Genomic DNA, 14,976 nt, shown 5'->3' on the forward strand with positions numbered 1-14,976 from the left:
TTATGCCCTACAGGCAGCGTCAGAGCTGCCCAGGCATAGGGGGAAGTGCAGGGGCCAGGCTGAGCCTGGATGGAGTCTCTTGTAGGGGCAGGTCCTGCCCTCATGGCAGGGGGCTCCTGTAACCTTGTGCTCCCCATGGGGAGACCACATCCCCTTGGCCCCCAGTGGGGCAAACTCTTGGAAGGTGGGGCTCTCCATGCCAGGCCAAGGGAGGGGTCCTGCCCCCAATCACATGAAGAGCTGCTCCATGTCCCTCCCATAGAGCAGCCCCAGCCCAGGGCAGGCCAGGGCCTCAGCAACGGGCTCGGCTGGCTCTGTGTTGGGCCAGGGAGGGCACCCTGCATGAGGGGCAGGGAGAGTGCCAGGTCCCAGCATCCCCCCCTGCCCACCCCAGTCATCCTGCTGCCGATGGATCTTCATGTGGGCATTTCTGCTCTTGATCTTGTAGAACGTCCTGGGGACAGAGTGGGGGTGGAGGGGTTAGTAAGGCATCTGGGGGGGCACTTCAGCCTCCGAGCTGCTTCTCCCCCAGCAAGCAGGAGGCCTGGGGGACACTCCCACTTGGAGCCTGCCCCCCACTCTGGTGGGCGTGGAGCCCGAAGAGTTAAAGCCACTTACTTGCCGCAACGTTTGCAGGGGAAGCTGGAGCTGGGGGGCGAGTCCTGAGGAAGCTCTGGGGTAGGTGGGGGCTGAGAGAGAGAGAGAGAAAGAGGGGGACATCACAGACCTCATCACAGACTCTTCCCTCCCCTCCGCCCCCAGAAGGACTACAGACACCGCTGCTTCCTTGTCTGGGCAGGGGCTCCCCCCATCCCTGTCCCTGAGGTCTCTCATACCTGCCCGGGGCCAGCCCTGCCCACGATGGCGCCCGTCTCTGACCCGGCACCACTTCGTTTGTGACTGCGCCGCAGCCGGCTCTTGTGTAGATAATAGAACTCCACACACTGGGCCAGCCGCTTAGAGGGCACCTAGGGGGCAGGGAGAATTCAATCAGCCAGCATCCCCCAGCCCTGCTGGGAGAGGCCAGGCCTGGAGTAGCCGGAAATCCATTCCCCTGCAGCCAGCGCTCCCACCCCACTCCTACAGTGCCCCCTGCTGGAAGAGGCCAGGGCTGGAGTAGCCAGGATTCCATTCCCCGCAGAAGGTGGTTGGAAGTGAGGGGCGGGGAGGGGGCTAGTGCTGCTCTCACCGCACGTTGGATCTGGGCAAAGTCCTTCCTGTGCAGGGCGAAGGCTTTGGAGAAGAGGCGGCGCTCGTGGGCACTCCACACATCACTGCCTGGGAGAGGGAGAGGAACCTGAGACATTATCCTGCCCCACACCCCTCATAACTCTTCCACACCCTCCTTCCCTCTCCTCCCCTCCCCGCCACAGCCTGGCCCCATCCCACCCCCTGCATAGACCCTACCCCACCCTATGTTCCTGTCCCCCCTCCCTCCTGCTCACAACCCCAGGGGCTGGAACGGGGGTGCGGCTGGCTTGAAGTGGTTTCCATCATATACAGGGTTTAGCGTTTGCTTCAATGGCTCTCAGCAGGGCCGGTGCAAGGACGTTTCGTGCCCTAGGCAAAACTTCCTAGGCAAAAGGCTCCCCCACTGTTCCCCGTCTGAGGCACACACCCCCCTGCGGCAGCTGCCCCCCTCCGCCCTGAGGTGCCCCCCTTGCGGCAGCTCCCCACCCCCCACCCTCCTCCTTGAGGCATCCCCTCGCCCCAGCTCACCCCTGCCCCGCCTCCTCCCCAAGCACGCCATGGCTGCTTCACTTCTCCCGCCTCCCAGGCTTGCGGCGCCAATCAGCTTAAACGCCGCAAGCCTGGGAGGTGGGAGAAGTGAAGCAGCCACGGCGTGCTCAGGGAGGAGACGGGGCAGGGGTGAGCTGGGGCAGGGAGTTTCCCTACGTGCTACCCCGCCCTTACTTGCTGCAGGCGACCCTCCCCGTGCTCCCCTGCCCCAGCTCCCTCCACCTAAATGCTGGCGGTGACCGGGGCGGCCGAAGATCCGGCCGCCGGGGTCGCTGCCAAAGAAAATGGCGCCCCCCCCAATCCCAGTGCCCTAGGCGACCGCCTAGGTCGCCTAAATGGTTGCACTGGCCCTGGCTCTCAGCACCCCCACTATGCAAATTGTTCCACCACCACCCCACCCCATCACAGCCCCGGCCCCAACCTCCTGTCCCTCACAGCCCAGCCCCCAACCTCTTGTCCCCCACAGCCCTACCCCCTCACAGTCCTGCCCCCATCTTCTTGTACCCCACAGCCCTACCCCCTCACAGCCCTGCCCCCATCCTCTTGTACCCCACAGCCCTACCCCCTCACAGCCCCAACCCCATCCTCCTGTCCCCCACAGCCCTACCCCCTCACAGCCCCACCCCCGTCCTCTTGTACCTCACAGCCCTACCCCCTCATCCTGCCACGGCTCCCAATCCTGCCCCCACTCCTCTTCCATCCTTTCCTGCCCAGCTGCTGCTACCCCTGTTCCCCTTCTTCCCCTGGCCCTGCCCCCACTGGCCCCAGCCTCTGCTAGCTACCCTGGCCATGCCACTTGCCCCCCCCCTTACCTGTGTAATGGTAACTGGCCAGAGGGTGACATTTGGGCCACACGGGGGTTTGCAGCAACAGAGTTTCCAAGGCAACCTGAGGGGGGAGTAAAGCTGAGATGGGGAAGCTGCCCCAGACCCTTTTCCTCCCCAGGGGGCTCCCCTGCCAGAACCATCCTGGCCTCGGGTCAGACGCTGCTACTTACCAAGGGCCAGGCCAAAGGGTGAGGGTGGGCTCTTACCATGACATTCCCGCCAGCCTGGCACAGGCAGTGCAGTGCCAGCTCCTGGTTGGTGCCTCCCCCGGGGAGGGCACTGGAGCAAGCCACGTCCAGCAGTGTCTCCACTGCAACCAGAGAGCAGCCATCAGCTGGGCCCAGTGGGATCCCTCCACTCCCCTCACTGCACCCAGACAGCAGCAATCGATGGTCCCTGGGAACCCCCACCCCATAGGACCCTCCACTCCCCACACTGCACTCAGAGAGCAGCCATCAGATGGGCCTTGGGACTCCTCCCCCCCGTGGGACCCCTCCACTTCCCCCAAGAGGGTGGGGACTGACTGGACCATGCAGACTGAGCCACTGGGGGATGGCTTGTCCTGCTGCTCCTCCCCTCCCACTACTGTAAGGGACATATGGGCTTGCCCCACCTCTCCCTGCCCCTGCCTGTGGGTGCCCCAGCTCCTCCCCCTGATAATCCCCAGTGCTACCCCTCACCTTGGCACTGGGTCTCTGCATCCTGCTCCAGCCCTGGCCAGGGCCTCCAAGCCAGTTCAGCCTTTGGGGGGTCCAGCTCAGCCAGGTGTGGGTCCTGCAGAGCTGGCAGTGCCGGCTGGAATGCAGGGCCCACATTTATCTGTCTGCGAGGGAAGGATCAGGTGAGGGAGCCTCAGCTGCAGGCATATGCCCACCCTGCTACTGCCCCTCCCAGACCAGCCATTCCCCCACACTCATGCTCCCCAGCCACCCCAAGCCTGTAGATTCCTCCCTCTGCCAGGAGATTTCCTGGCCCAAAGTTCCCTCCCTGGGGCCCGTCCCCTTTGCCACACCTGCCTAAGGGGCTGTAGCCTAGTTTCCCTCCACTCCAAAAGACAGGACTTACGGGGTGTCCAGGTGCTGGAGGGGGTCGGGCCTGCCACCTGTGGAGGGGAGAGTCCAGCAGTGAAGGCCCTTAGCACAGACACAGTTCCCGAGCTTGCCCTGAGACAGAACTCCCAACCCCCTCCCCATCTTCCAGGGCCCTGCAGGACCCCCTCCATGTGGCTCTGTACCCACCCAAGAAACCTTCATGGACTCCACACCACCACCACACCCAGGGACCCAGTTCATGTGGCTCAGTGGAGGGAGAGACCCTCCCTTGCACCCTTGGTCACACTCAGCCACATGTGGGAGTAGAACCCAGGAGTGCTGGCTCTCAAGCGACCAAGCAAGCCCCCCAGCCTGCGTTGGAAGGTGGCCAAGATGGGCACTTACCACCCAGCGAGGCACCCAGCTCAGCAAACAGCCCTGTGCCTCGGCGCAGCGGGTTGAGCATAGGGGGTGGTGTGTAGTGCAGGGGGCCCCTGGCCCAGTGCATCCGACTCCAATAAGGAGTGCCTCGATAACTGGAGGCCAGGGAGCTCCCAGAAACCTGGGGAGGAAAGGGGGTCAGAGGCTGCAGGGGCCTATCCCATGGGGGGGGGCAATGAGGGGAATGGGGCATCGTGGCTTCCCCAGTGCTGGCACCCCTGCTGGGTCTGGGCTGGCGGGGCAGGACTCTAGCAACTCCTCCCACCCCCCCATGATGGGAAACACCCAGCTAACCATCAAGACATCCCCATAACCCCTCCTTCCCTGGCTATCCCCCTCCCCAGTGTCCTCAGGCCTCCCTCTCCTCCACTGAGTGATCAGGAGCCCAGCTGGGTGCAAGGTTGTGGACTGTGATGGGGACAAGTGGCTGGGTATTGTGGGGTGGGAGGGCTCCCTGGGGGTGGGGGAGCTTCTATGACTCCATTGCCCCACCCGTGCTGCCCTGAGAGTTCAGGTAGGGCAGGCCCCACTCCCCCAGCCCCAGCATCCCACTCTCACCTGGGGGGTGGCAGTGCGGCCTGCCGGTGGGGGACTCTGCTCATGACCCAGCCTGGCAGCAGTGACCTCTGAACCCGGCTCCCCAGGGGAGACCCCTGGCCATGGGGCAAAACCAGCAGGGAGAAACTCCAGCCCCTTGCAGTAGCGCTCAGTGTCCTGCAGGGGATGATGGGCTCAGTGCAGGGAGTCAGAACCCACAGCCAGGGAGAGAACCCCGGAGTCCTGGCTCTCAGCACCAGCCCCGCTCTAACCATTAGACTCCACTGCCCTTGCCATTACTCTTGGGGGAATCTCCCCACCCCCCTCTCCTACTCGACAGCACGCTCCTGGGACTGAGCACTGCCCATTTCCCCACCACCCTCCTCATGCCAACCCACCTGGTAGCAGCAGAGGCTGGGGGCGGCATCAGGAGGCCAGTCAGGAGGGCCCAGGAGCCCAGCATACGTCTCAGGGCCTGCAAGCCCCGGGGGAGCTGACACACAGGGAGAGGAGGTTAGGCTGTGACAGCAAAGAGCCAGAGTTCCCCGCTCCCATCCCAGCAGCCTCCCCACAAAGCTGGGGGCCCTCCTTAGTATATCCTGTAACCCTCAGGGTTGGCCCCATAACCCCCCTGCGATGAGTTCCCCCTTCTGCCCCATAACCCACACGGAACCAGGCATCCCCCTTCCACCCCCCACAGGCATGTATCTGCCTCTGTCCATAGCCCGGCATCCTCCTGGACCCACACATCCCAGTGGTGCCTCCCAACCCCATAACTCTCCAATCTGGAGCTCTCGCTTCATGCTTCCCCCTCTGGATACCACAGCCTACCCCCTGAAGTTGTCTCTTCCCTGCACTACAGCGCCTGAGAGCATCCCCTAGTTCCATAACCTTCCCAAAACTGGAGTCCCCCTCAGCTGGCCTCCCCATTCTTGGCCCACCATCCCCTGAGGGCACCCGTAGCCACCCTCCTTTTCCCCCCCGTCACTCACCAGGACCCGGGTAGCCTTCTGGAGGGCTGTAGCTAGCAGACTGGTTCTCTTGGTATAGACACGAAAGCGGGGGCTCCTTGCGCTGCTGCCCGTATCCATCTCCGCCCTGCCCCTGCCTCTCTGGGAGGCTGCAGTAGGACAGAGGAGGCCCTGACCCCTCCATCTGGTCTCCAGGGAGTTGCAGCAGCAGAGGGCTGCCAGGGGGGTATCCCTCCTGTGGGGCAATAGGAGGCGGCTGGGCCATTATCTCCTGCAGGCTGCAGCCCTGGCTTCTGGATGCCTGAGTCCCCAGCGCCCATGGCTTCCCAAAAGGCAGGTTGGGGAAGGCTTGGGCAAAGGGGTCCAGCCTGCGGTGGGCTGGCTCTTTCCTCTGGGGCCAAAGCCCATAGGGGCCCCCCGCTGCCCTGGGCAGCTGGCCTTGGTTCCCCTCAGGGCCCCAGCAGGGCTGGCCCAGGGCAGCATACGGCCCCTGCATGCTGACAGGGTCCCCAGCCTCCATGCTGCAAGGGAGATAGAAGGGGCCATAGGTGCTCATCTCAGGCTCCATCTCTGTGGTGTCGAGTCCCATACGGAGCTGAAAGAGACCCAGAGAAATTAAGGGACAACACACCCCCACAGAGCAGGTTCTACGCGAAGGGGTCCTGACTCTGAGCCTCCCATCCTGCTTTAGCCAGCTGGACACACAGCTCTTCTGGAGCTGGGAATAGAACCCAGGAGTCCTGGCTTCCAACTGTCCTGCTTTAACCATTAGACCCCATTCCTTTCCCAGAGCTGGGAAGAGAACCCAGCCATCATTGTCCCCATTTTACAGGGGGAAACTGAGGCAAAGAGCAGTGAAGTGCCTTGCTCAGGGTCACCCAGCCAGCCAATAGCTGAGCCAGGAATAGAATCCCGGTCTTATGTTTCCATTACAGTGCTCTGTCCTGCCGCTCCAGCTCTAACCCACTAGACTCTACTCCCCTCCCAGAGCTGAGGATGAAACCCTGGAGTCCGGGCTCCCAGTAACTCCCCTGCCCCATTCTAATCATAGACCCCAGTCACTCCTGGCGACGGGGATAGAACCCATGAGTCCAGGCTTTCCCCCTCCCCCCACAGTACCCACAGACTCTCGGCTGACGCCCGCCCGGGTCCCTGGCTGTTTGCAGAGGGCTCAATGCAGCGTTGTGGCACATCGTGCTGGTCCCGCAGAGACCCCCCCTCCCGCTTCCTGTCAGCACGGCGGCTCCGACGCCTGCTTATCTCCCAGCGCGAGCGAACGAACAAACGGAAAACAGGTGCCTTCGCCGCGCGCCTTCCCAGCCCAATATCCTGTGTGAGAGCGGGGGGGCTGGGAGGGCAGACACAGACAAACACATGTGGGGCAATGCACATCGCAGGGTGGGGAAGGGACCTGCCCACCAGCTCGTGCAGTTGGACAGGAATAGAACCCATGAGTCCTGGCTCTCAGCACCCCTGCTCTAACCACTAGACACCAGTCCTATCCCAGTTAGGAATGAACCTAGGAGTCCTGGCTGCCAGTCTCATCTGTGGGCCAAAAGGTCGTCTCCCATCCCTGTGTCTTGCGGGAGCAGCTCCCTGTGGAGAAGGGAAGGCGGGGGAGCCCAGCAGGGCTACAGAACTGGGCCCGACTCCCCTCCCTTCAGTGCAACCCCACAACTCCGGGGGGGGGGGAGGCTGCACTCCGCTTGCCCCACATCTCCCTGCCCTGCTCCAGAACAAATGATAACACTGCAGATCAGGGTCCCACAGGGCACCTGGGATTGCCAGGGCCCCCTCCTCCTCCAGCATGACACAGAGACCCAAGCACCAGAGAGCCCTGGCAGACAACACAGGGGATGGGGGCCCAGAAGGCAGAGACAGAGAAACCTTAGCCCTGACTTTGAGCTGAGCCGTGACCTTGACTCCAACTCTGCTGTGCCTGGCTCATCGACGTCACAGCCCCAGGCGCATTTCTAGGTCTGGGTGTGAAGGGGTGTCACTGAGTCCCCAGCCCTGGTGACCTCTGAGGATGGTGACCTGGGCAGGATAACTGAGCTGGGAACGTTGGCACCCTGAGCCCGTGGCGCCAGGCAACTCCTGCCCCGTCACTGCCCCGGAGTAATTAGTGCCACAGGCTCCTGTGCTCATGCCCTAGGCACTTGGTTCCTTTTTGGGAAGGGCTGGGACCAGGGTAAGTTCTAAACATGTAACCTCACCCTGACTAGTGGGGGTATTCCCTGCATGGAGAGTCTGCAGTAGGCAGGACCTGGGCTGCAAAGCTGGAGTCTCCCCAGTGCTGGGAAATTTAGACGTTACCAGGCAGGAGCCATGTGTCCATCGCTGCAATCTGTCCTGTGTGACACGTATCCCCTGGGAGAACCTGCCGCACCCCAGCTGCCCTGGTCCCTGCGAGCGCGCCCCACCCGCTGCCCTGCCTGAGCCATGATGTTCACTGGAGACATAGTCGGCTTTGAACTAGGCCCAGCACTTCCTGGGCCTGCCAAGCCCACAGATGCCTCGGTTCTAAAGCCAGAGGGGACCACAGTGCTCATCTAGTCTGACCTCCTGTGTGACACATTCCAGAGAATCTCCCTGCATGAAATCCTGGCTGAACCAAGGCAGATCTGCTAGAAAAACAGCCCCTGGAGTTAGAAAACTGGCCAGCAATGGCAACTCCCCATCGAACGGGCTGTGCCCCTTGCTGGGAACATTTACACCGTATTTCCACTCTGAATTTGTCTAGCTATTTCTCGTGTTAGGCCTTCATCTGCAAGACTGTCACCCCAGGTCTGTTCCCAGTGTGGTTCTTAGATCAGGTCACTGTTCATCTTCTTTTTGTTCAATTACTCAGATTGAGCGCCTGGACCCCTGCCCGATCTAGTGCTCCCCCCAATCCCCAGCCCAGCACTGTGCCCATGCAGGGGAGATGGAAGCCTGGTCAGAGCCTGGGGCAGTGCAGCTGGCGGGGCAGGGACAGGGAGTCAGGCGAGCTATTCCCCCAACATCTGGACCCTGACACAAAGGTGAAGGGGAGAAGCTGCCTCCGCCCCTGGAGAGACAGAGACATCCACGCTCACTCTGGTGCCATGGAGCCACCATACATGGCAGGGACACAGAGACCCACACGGAGCATGGGACCCCATCTGGGGGGGCTGTACTCCCAACACAGTTCTGGGGGTTCGGCCGTGCCTCGCACTTGATCAGCTTGGTAACATCTTCTCAAACTGATCCCAAGGGCCTTGGCGCTGCCCTGCCCGCTCTCCCCAGCTCACTGCCCCTTGGTCGCTGCGGCCCCACCCCCCTCCCTCTCCCCCGCCACACATCTGGCTCTGCCCTTGGGGATGATCTAGGCCAGGCCCAGCGGGGCCAAATGGCACAAAAGCTCCCTCCCCCAACCCCAGCTGTTCCACCAGCCCTTCAGGCATGTGGTGAGTTGCAGAGAGCACAGACAAGGTGGCCAAGGCCTAGGCTGCAGTCCCCAGCTGAGCTGCCTGGCTCTGGGGCCAATTTCCATGGGGCTCAGACTCCTGCTAGGCACTGGGACCTCCAGCTTCCAGGGGACTGAGCTGGCTGAGGTGGGGTTGGAACTCTTTGGCGTACATGGGTCTGAGCCCTCTGTCCCCTGCGGAGTGGGGTCCCAATAGTGGGGGGATGGGGTATGCAATGCTGAGTGCCTGTCGCAAGGGAAAGCCCTGTGCATGGGGCGATACCTTGGGGCAGCAGCCAAGGATACGGGGATAAATAAGAGCTGGTCTTGGGGAGCCAGGGGCCCTGTCTGGGTAAAAATCTGTTTTCTGCTGGGGTGGGGGGCTGGATATCCTCTGCTCCTCCTTGTGCTGCTGGGGTGGGGCAGACTTTCTGTGCTGGTCACCACCCCGCCCCTGTGCTAGGCCGTGCAACTCTCTAGAGCCTGCAGATGGCCCAGCTCGGGTGATGGCGGGTTTCCTGGGCAGGGGAACGGGACGGGAACAGGATAGGTGGGCAGAATGCCCAAGTTGCCCTGGGCCATGGCAGGTTGCTCTGCCCCCAGCTGAAAGGGGTTTCTGTGTCTCCATTTGACCCCCACCCCCTAGCTGATTCTGCCTTCGGGCCCAACCCCTCCCATTGGCCATGGGGCCAGGATACTGGGGTGATGGGCTCTTGGAAGAGACCAGACACTGCCTGTGCACCAGGCAGGGGGCAGAGAGCCCCAGAGGCCCTGTTTGTTGAAGCTATTGGGAGAGTGACCCACCCCCGGTGTCCTGCTCTCCCGGTTCTGCTGGACCCTGGCTCCCGGTGAGAGCTCCCTGTCAGGCAGTTGGGGTTGGAGGTGCCCTCGCTGGGTCTGGGCAGAGATTGGCCTGGATGGAGAGACCCCGCTCTGGGGGAGCCGGCCAGCCAGCAACACCTGGGGCCCTGGGAGTGCTAGGCTCCCAGTCACTGTGACTGAGGGTGGGGAACCTGGCTGGATGGGACAGCTGGGCCTAGAGTCTGCGGCAAGGGTGCGGGCTGGAATCAGCTCCCTCTCCATCCCCAACCCTGTGACCATAAACCCTGAGCCTAACCTGACTCTTGGCTGGTAAGCCCCTAACCCAAATCCTGATCCCGTGAAGACTCACCCTGCCCCTTGCATCCCTGAACCCCGCACTCCAAGAAGACGCCATGTTGAGCAGCTAAGGCTTCCGGCTTGGTTCAATACCCTCTCCCCTTACCACGTGGCTGTGGGACAGGGGGCCAGGCACTGGGGACAGCTCTGGGTGGAGGCTCTGCATGGCGGGAGACCAGCCCAAGGGGACAGAGGCATCAGGAGAGCAGGGCACCCTCCTGCCCCGCCATGGTACCCACAGCAGCTGGGGTTGGTGCAGAGAACTCACCCAGGGCCTGAGCCTGAGATCTGGGGGCAAGGACCCAGCCCAGAAAACGCAGCAATTAACTTAGAAGAGCTAGGGGTTCGGAGGGGCTGGGCACAGCCCTGACCCCAGCTGCCAGCTTAGCCACCCCTGGGTGGGGGCTGAATGCTCCCCATCTCCTGCTTGCTGCCCTTGGGCCCAAGGTCATTTCTCTTCCAGCGCCTCCCCCAGCGCCCTGAATCCCAGGGCCCAACACTCGCTAGGAAGGCTGGGCCTCTCAGTGTGAAACATCCCCTGGACGATGCCCCCTAGAGCTGCTCCCCACCCTGCTCCCTGTCCCTCCAGTCCCACTCCTCACCACCCACCCCACAACCTGCCCACCCCGTCCCACTCCTCACCCCCACCCCGCTCCCTGTCCCCCTCCAGTCCCACTCCTCACCCTTCACCCCACTCCCTGTCCCCCTCTGGTCCCACTCCTCACCACCCACCCTGCTCCCTGTCCCTCCCCCCATCCCACTCCTCACCACCCACCTCACTCCCTGTCCCTCCCCCCATCCCACTCCTCACCACCCACCCCGCTCCCTGTCTCCCTCCAGTCCCACTCCTCACCCTTCACCCCACTCCCTGTCCCCCTCTGGTCCCACTCCTCACCACCCACCCCACTCCCTGTCCCTCCCCGTGTCCCACTCCTCACCCTTCACCCCACTCCCTGTCCCCCTCCTGTCCCACTCCTCACCACCCACTCCTCTCCCTATCCCCCTCCGGTCCCACTCCTCACCACCCACCCCACTCCCTATCCCCCTCCGGTCCCACTCTTCACCCCCCCCCACTCCCTGTCATCTCCCTCCCAGTCCCACTCCTCACCACCCATCCCGCTCCCTGTCCACCTCCGGTCCCATTCCTCAACCCTCCTCCTGCCTCACCCCTCCCTGTCATTCCCTGCAGCGGCTCCAGGAGGGTAAGTTTGCCCATGAGCCTGGGGTGCAGTGAGGGGGGTCCCCCACCTTAAAGCTCCCCCTGCTGAGAATGCCTGGGCCTGCGAGTGGGAAAGGGAGGCAGATATAGCAGGCTCCCCACTTCCCTGGCGGGTTCTGCTCCTGATGCAGCCGTGTGTGCCAGGAAGGGAGGAGCCCCACCCCAGGGCCCCAGTGCAGACCCCAGTGCAGGCGCCAGTGCCAGAGCCCCATGCTGGAGACTCTGGACAGACACCCAGCCTCAGGGAGACATGCCCTGCAGGGATCCAAACCCAAAGAGTCGTGCCCCATCCTGCTGCCAGGACCCTACCTGCAGTGCCGCCTGTGCTCCGTGGTCTCGGCCGAGTGGCTGTGTGGGAGCCCTGGTCTCACTCGAGCAGGGAGGCTGCCACCCAATGAGGTGCGAGTGGGGCTGGGCCCTCGCGCTATGACTGTGCAGGATCCGGCTCAGCACCAGCTGGGTTCACACCTTCCACTGGGGGAGCAGTGGGGGGCTCAGATTTGCCCCCGGAAAGGGGCAGCCTTGGAGGGAGCAGGGGGCTCAAGGATGGGACTGTTTAAATTGTGAGCACTCTGGGCTGAGACTGTGTGTGAGCTCCCATCATAATGGGGGCCCCCATCTCAGTTGGGGTCTGTGCAGTGCCTGACACGGTGGGGGCCCTGATCTTGCTTGGGGTCTGTGCAGCACCTGATGCAATGGGGGCCCTGATCTCGGTCAGGGTCTGTGCAGCGCCTGGCCCTGATCTCAGTCAGTAAGAGATAAATTAGAGCAATGCCTCCCATATACACAGTGAATTCCAGTCGATCAGTTGGGGGGCGGCTCCTGTGAAGCCCGTGGGGAGTTTCACTTTCAGGATGAATCGGGGCCAGCGTCGCTCTTTGTTGTGGGTTCGGGGCGCTGGGACTGACGGCCTCCATTAATTGTGAAACCGGGGCGTGTGGGCGCCATTATTACAGCCTGGCCTAGACAGCAGCTTTCCTCTGACCGCACCTCCCTCAGCTCTGGTTCAGGGCCCTGTCTGTCCCCACTGTGCAGGGAGCGGCCATGTCTCCGGCTCCCTGGGGAGCAGGCGGGGATTCTAGTCTGGGTTCCTTACAGGGCTCAGTACAGCAGAGGCACATCAGGACCCCCCCAGATCAGTGTGAACCTGTCGTGAGAGGTGGGCCATTTCTGAAACCCCCATCTCACCCAGTCCAGTGGCAGCTCCCCCTCCCAGGCTGATGGTTGGGACTAAGGGGCACGGGCAGAGCTGAGTGGGGAGCCCAGGGCTGGGCTAGCAGAGGCTGCAGATCAGGACTGAGGGGCACTGGTAGAGCTGAGTGGGGAGCCCAGGGCTGGGCTAGCAGGGGCTGCGGATCAGGACTGAGGGGCGCCAGCAGGGCTGCATGGGATTCAGGTTCAGCGTCTCCCACACACATTTGAAATGAGGCTACTGGATTCTCCCCTGTGTCTACAGCGGGCTCCATTCCCGATCCTGGCTGGGAGGGTGTAGGGACTGAATGCGGGGACAGCAGGGGCTCCCAGTTTCACAACGAGCACTCCCTCGGACTGGGAGAGTTAACCCTTTGTGTACCAGTCCAGTGCTGTGGCTCTGACCTACATCATGGGGCGTCCCAGCTTCCTGTACTGTAACCACAGCTTACAGTGCAGCCACAGCCTCTCCCCACCTCCCAGTGCCTGCCTGGGGCTCTGCTAGAGATGCCTGCCCCTCTCCCCATGGGCAAGCCTCCATCCTGCACTAATCCACCCCCTCCCCCAGCCTTGTTCCTGTGCCTATCCCCATCTCTCCCACCTCACAGGGAGAGCTGGGCCTTTAAGGGGGTGGAGCAGCTCAGCTCAGCTCCCCAGGTGAAGGGAAGGAGGCTCAGGTTAGGAGCCTGGGATGCAGGACTGGCCTGCTGGGTGAGGAAAGGTCTGATGGTGAGATCAGAGCCCTGCCATGCCCCACCTAACCCAATCCTCTTCCCCTGCTCCAAGCCCTGCTTCCACCCCCACCCACCCATGGCAGGCAGGCACACTCTGACTGGCTCAGCAGGGCGCTGGGTTTCCAATTGAATCACCCCTGCCGGAGAGCGGCCTGGTCCTGACGGTGACATTGGTGGGGGGGCAGGAAGTGGGAGAAGCCACAGCGGGAGCAGCCACCCACGGGGCCTATAGCGTGGTTTGGGGCCGACCGGGGGAAATTCTCCCTGACTCAGAGGGAGAGCGGGGCTGGGGGAATGGGATGCCTGGCCCAGGTGAGATCGTGGGCTATGGGCCTTCCAGGCCCAAATCACAGACACCGCCCCCATTTCCCACTCCCACCTTTCGACTCCCTGCTCATCACCACACACAGATCTATGATCTCCCCCATATCACACACACGGACCCCCCCCCCGCATCACACACACAGACCTGCCATCCCCCCCCGCATCACACACACAGACCCCCATCTCCTTCATATCACACACAGACTCCCCATCTCCCCCACATTAAACACACAGACCCCCTGTATCACACACAGACCCTCCATCTCCCCCCACATCACACACACAGACCCCCATTTACCCCCATATTACACACACAGACCCCCCATCTCCCCCACATCACACACAGACCCCACAACTCCCTCATATCACACACACAGACCCTTCATATCCCCCCATATCACATACACATAGGTGCCCATCTAACCTCCCTGCATATAGACTCCATGTCACACACACTCATCTCCCCTATCTCTCCCCAGTATGGGATTTCCACTCCTTCCACAAGCTGTATGTGTCAGGAGTTAGGCACCCCTGGGCTAGGTGCCAGGGTCACATGTACTATGGTGTGGATGGGCAGTGCTGTCCCAAGCATCCATGCCCAGTTCTGTCCCATGCCTGGAACCAGGGGCCTGTCTGTCTGTCCAGCTCAGTCTGGTACCCAATCCTGTTCTGGCCAGTCTCCCTGGGACCCCCAGGATGTCAGGGTGTGAGGACTGCAGCGCGGTGCCTGCCTCCTGCCATACAGGGGAGCTGGACACACTGAAATAGAAGCCAGGTACCATTGCAGCCCTGGGGGTAGGGGGTGTCTCTGTCCCTTCTCACCCCATTGTGCTGGGTGGGGTGCTGGGAGTGTGAATCCTGCCACTAGTGCCCTGGGGTGCAGATGCCACTGGGGTATGTGAATCCTTGCACTTGTGCCCTGGGGCATGGATCCCAGTGGGGGGCTGGAGTGTGTGTGAATCCTATTGCTAGTGCCCTGGGGCATGGATCCTGGAGGGGTGGACTGGTGTGTGTGTGAATCCTGGCACTAGTGCCCTGGGGCATGGATCCTGGAGGAGTGGACTGGTGTGTGTGTGAATCCTGGCACTAGTGCCCTGGGCATGGATCCTGGAGGCGGGGACTGGTGTGTGTGTGAATCCTGGCACTAGTGCCCTGGGCATGGATCCTGGAGGGGTGGACTGGTGTGTGTGTGAATCCTGGCACTAGTGCCCTGGGCATGGATCCTGGAGGAGTGGACTGGTGTGTGTGTGAATCCTGGCACTAGTGCCCTGGGCATGGATCCTGGAGGCGGGGACTGGTGTGTGTGTGAATCCTGGCACTAGTGCCCTGGGCATGGATCCCAGTGGAGGGGGCTGGGGGTTGCTAGGCCCTGGGGC

At 62.4% G+C, this 14,976-nt stretch overlaps 1 protein-coding gene across 1 annotated transcript; it reads right to left on the reverse strand.

The window, feature by feature from the left end:
* Nucleotides 1-19: 19 nt before the first annotated feature.
* Nucleotides 20-8,009, reverse strand: LOC115655230. The gene is made up of 14 exons (XM_030570477.1): nt 7,971-8,009; nt 6,667-6,876; nt 5,569-6,142; nt 4,975-5,069; nt 4,598-4,753; nt 4,004-4,160; nt 3,633-3,669; nt 3,248-3,390; nt 2,774-2,877; nt 2,553-2,628; nt 1,190-1,278; nt 837-968; nt 619-689; nt 20-454 (listed from the first exon to the last, which is right to left on the reverse strand). The coding sequence occupies exons 1-14, from the start codon at nt 8,007-8,009 to the stop codon at nt 229-231; spliced, it is 2,109 nt and encodes a 702-aa protein (XP_030426337.1). The 3' UTR covers nt 20-228.
* Nucleotides 8,010-14,976: the final 6,967 nt, after the last annotated feature.

This window comes from Gopherus evgoodei, chromosome 7 (assembly GCF_007399415.2).
Source record: "Gopherus evgoodei ecotype Sinaloan lineage chromosome 7, rGopEvg1_v1.p, whole genome shotgun sequence".
In the NCBI taxonomy this organism is placed as follows: Eukaryota; Metazoa; Chordata; order Testudines; family Testudinidae; genus Gopherus; species Gopherus evgoodei.

Bases quoted from the DNA above. Each gene is read 5' to 3' on its own strand.
- LOC115655230 (XM_030570477.1), bottom strand. From the start codon at position 8,009: ATGTCTCCAGTGAACATCATGGCTCAGGCAGGGCAGCGG. The intron at 5,070-5,568 runs GTGAGTGACGGG...CCTGTGTGTCAG, and splicing joins AGAAGGCTACCCGGGTCCTG to CTCCCCCGGGGCTTGCAGGC. The intron at 3,391-3,632 runs GTAAGTCCTGTC...CTTCCCTCGCAG, and splicing joins CTCCAGCACCTGGACACCCC to ACAGATAAATGTGGGCCCTG.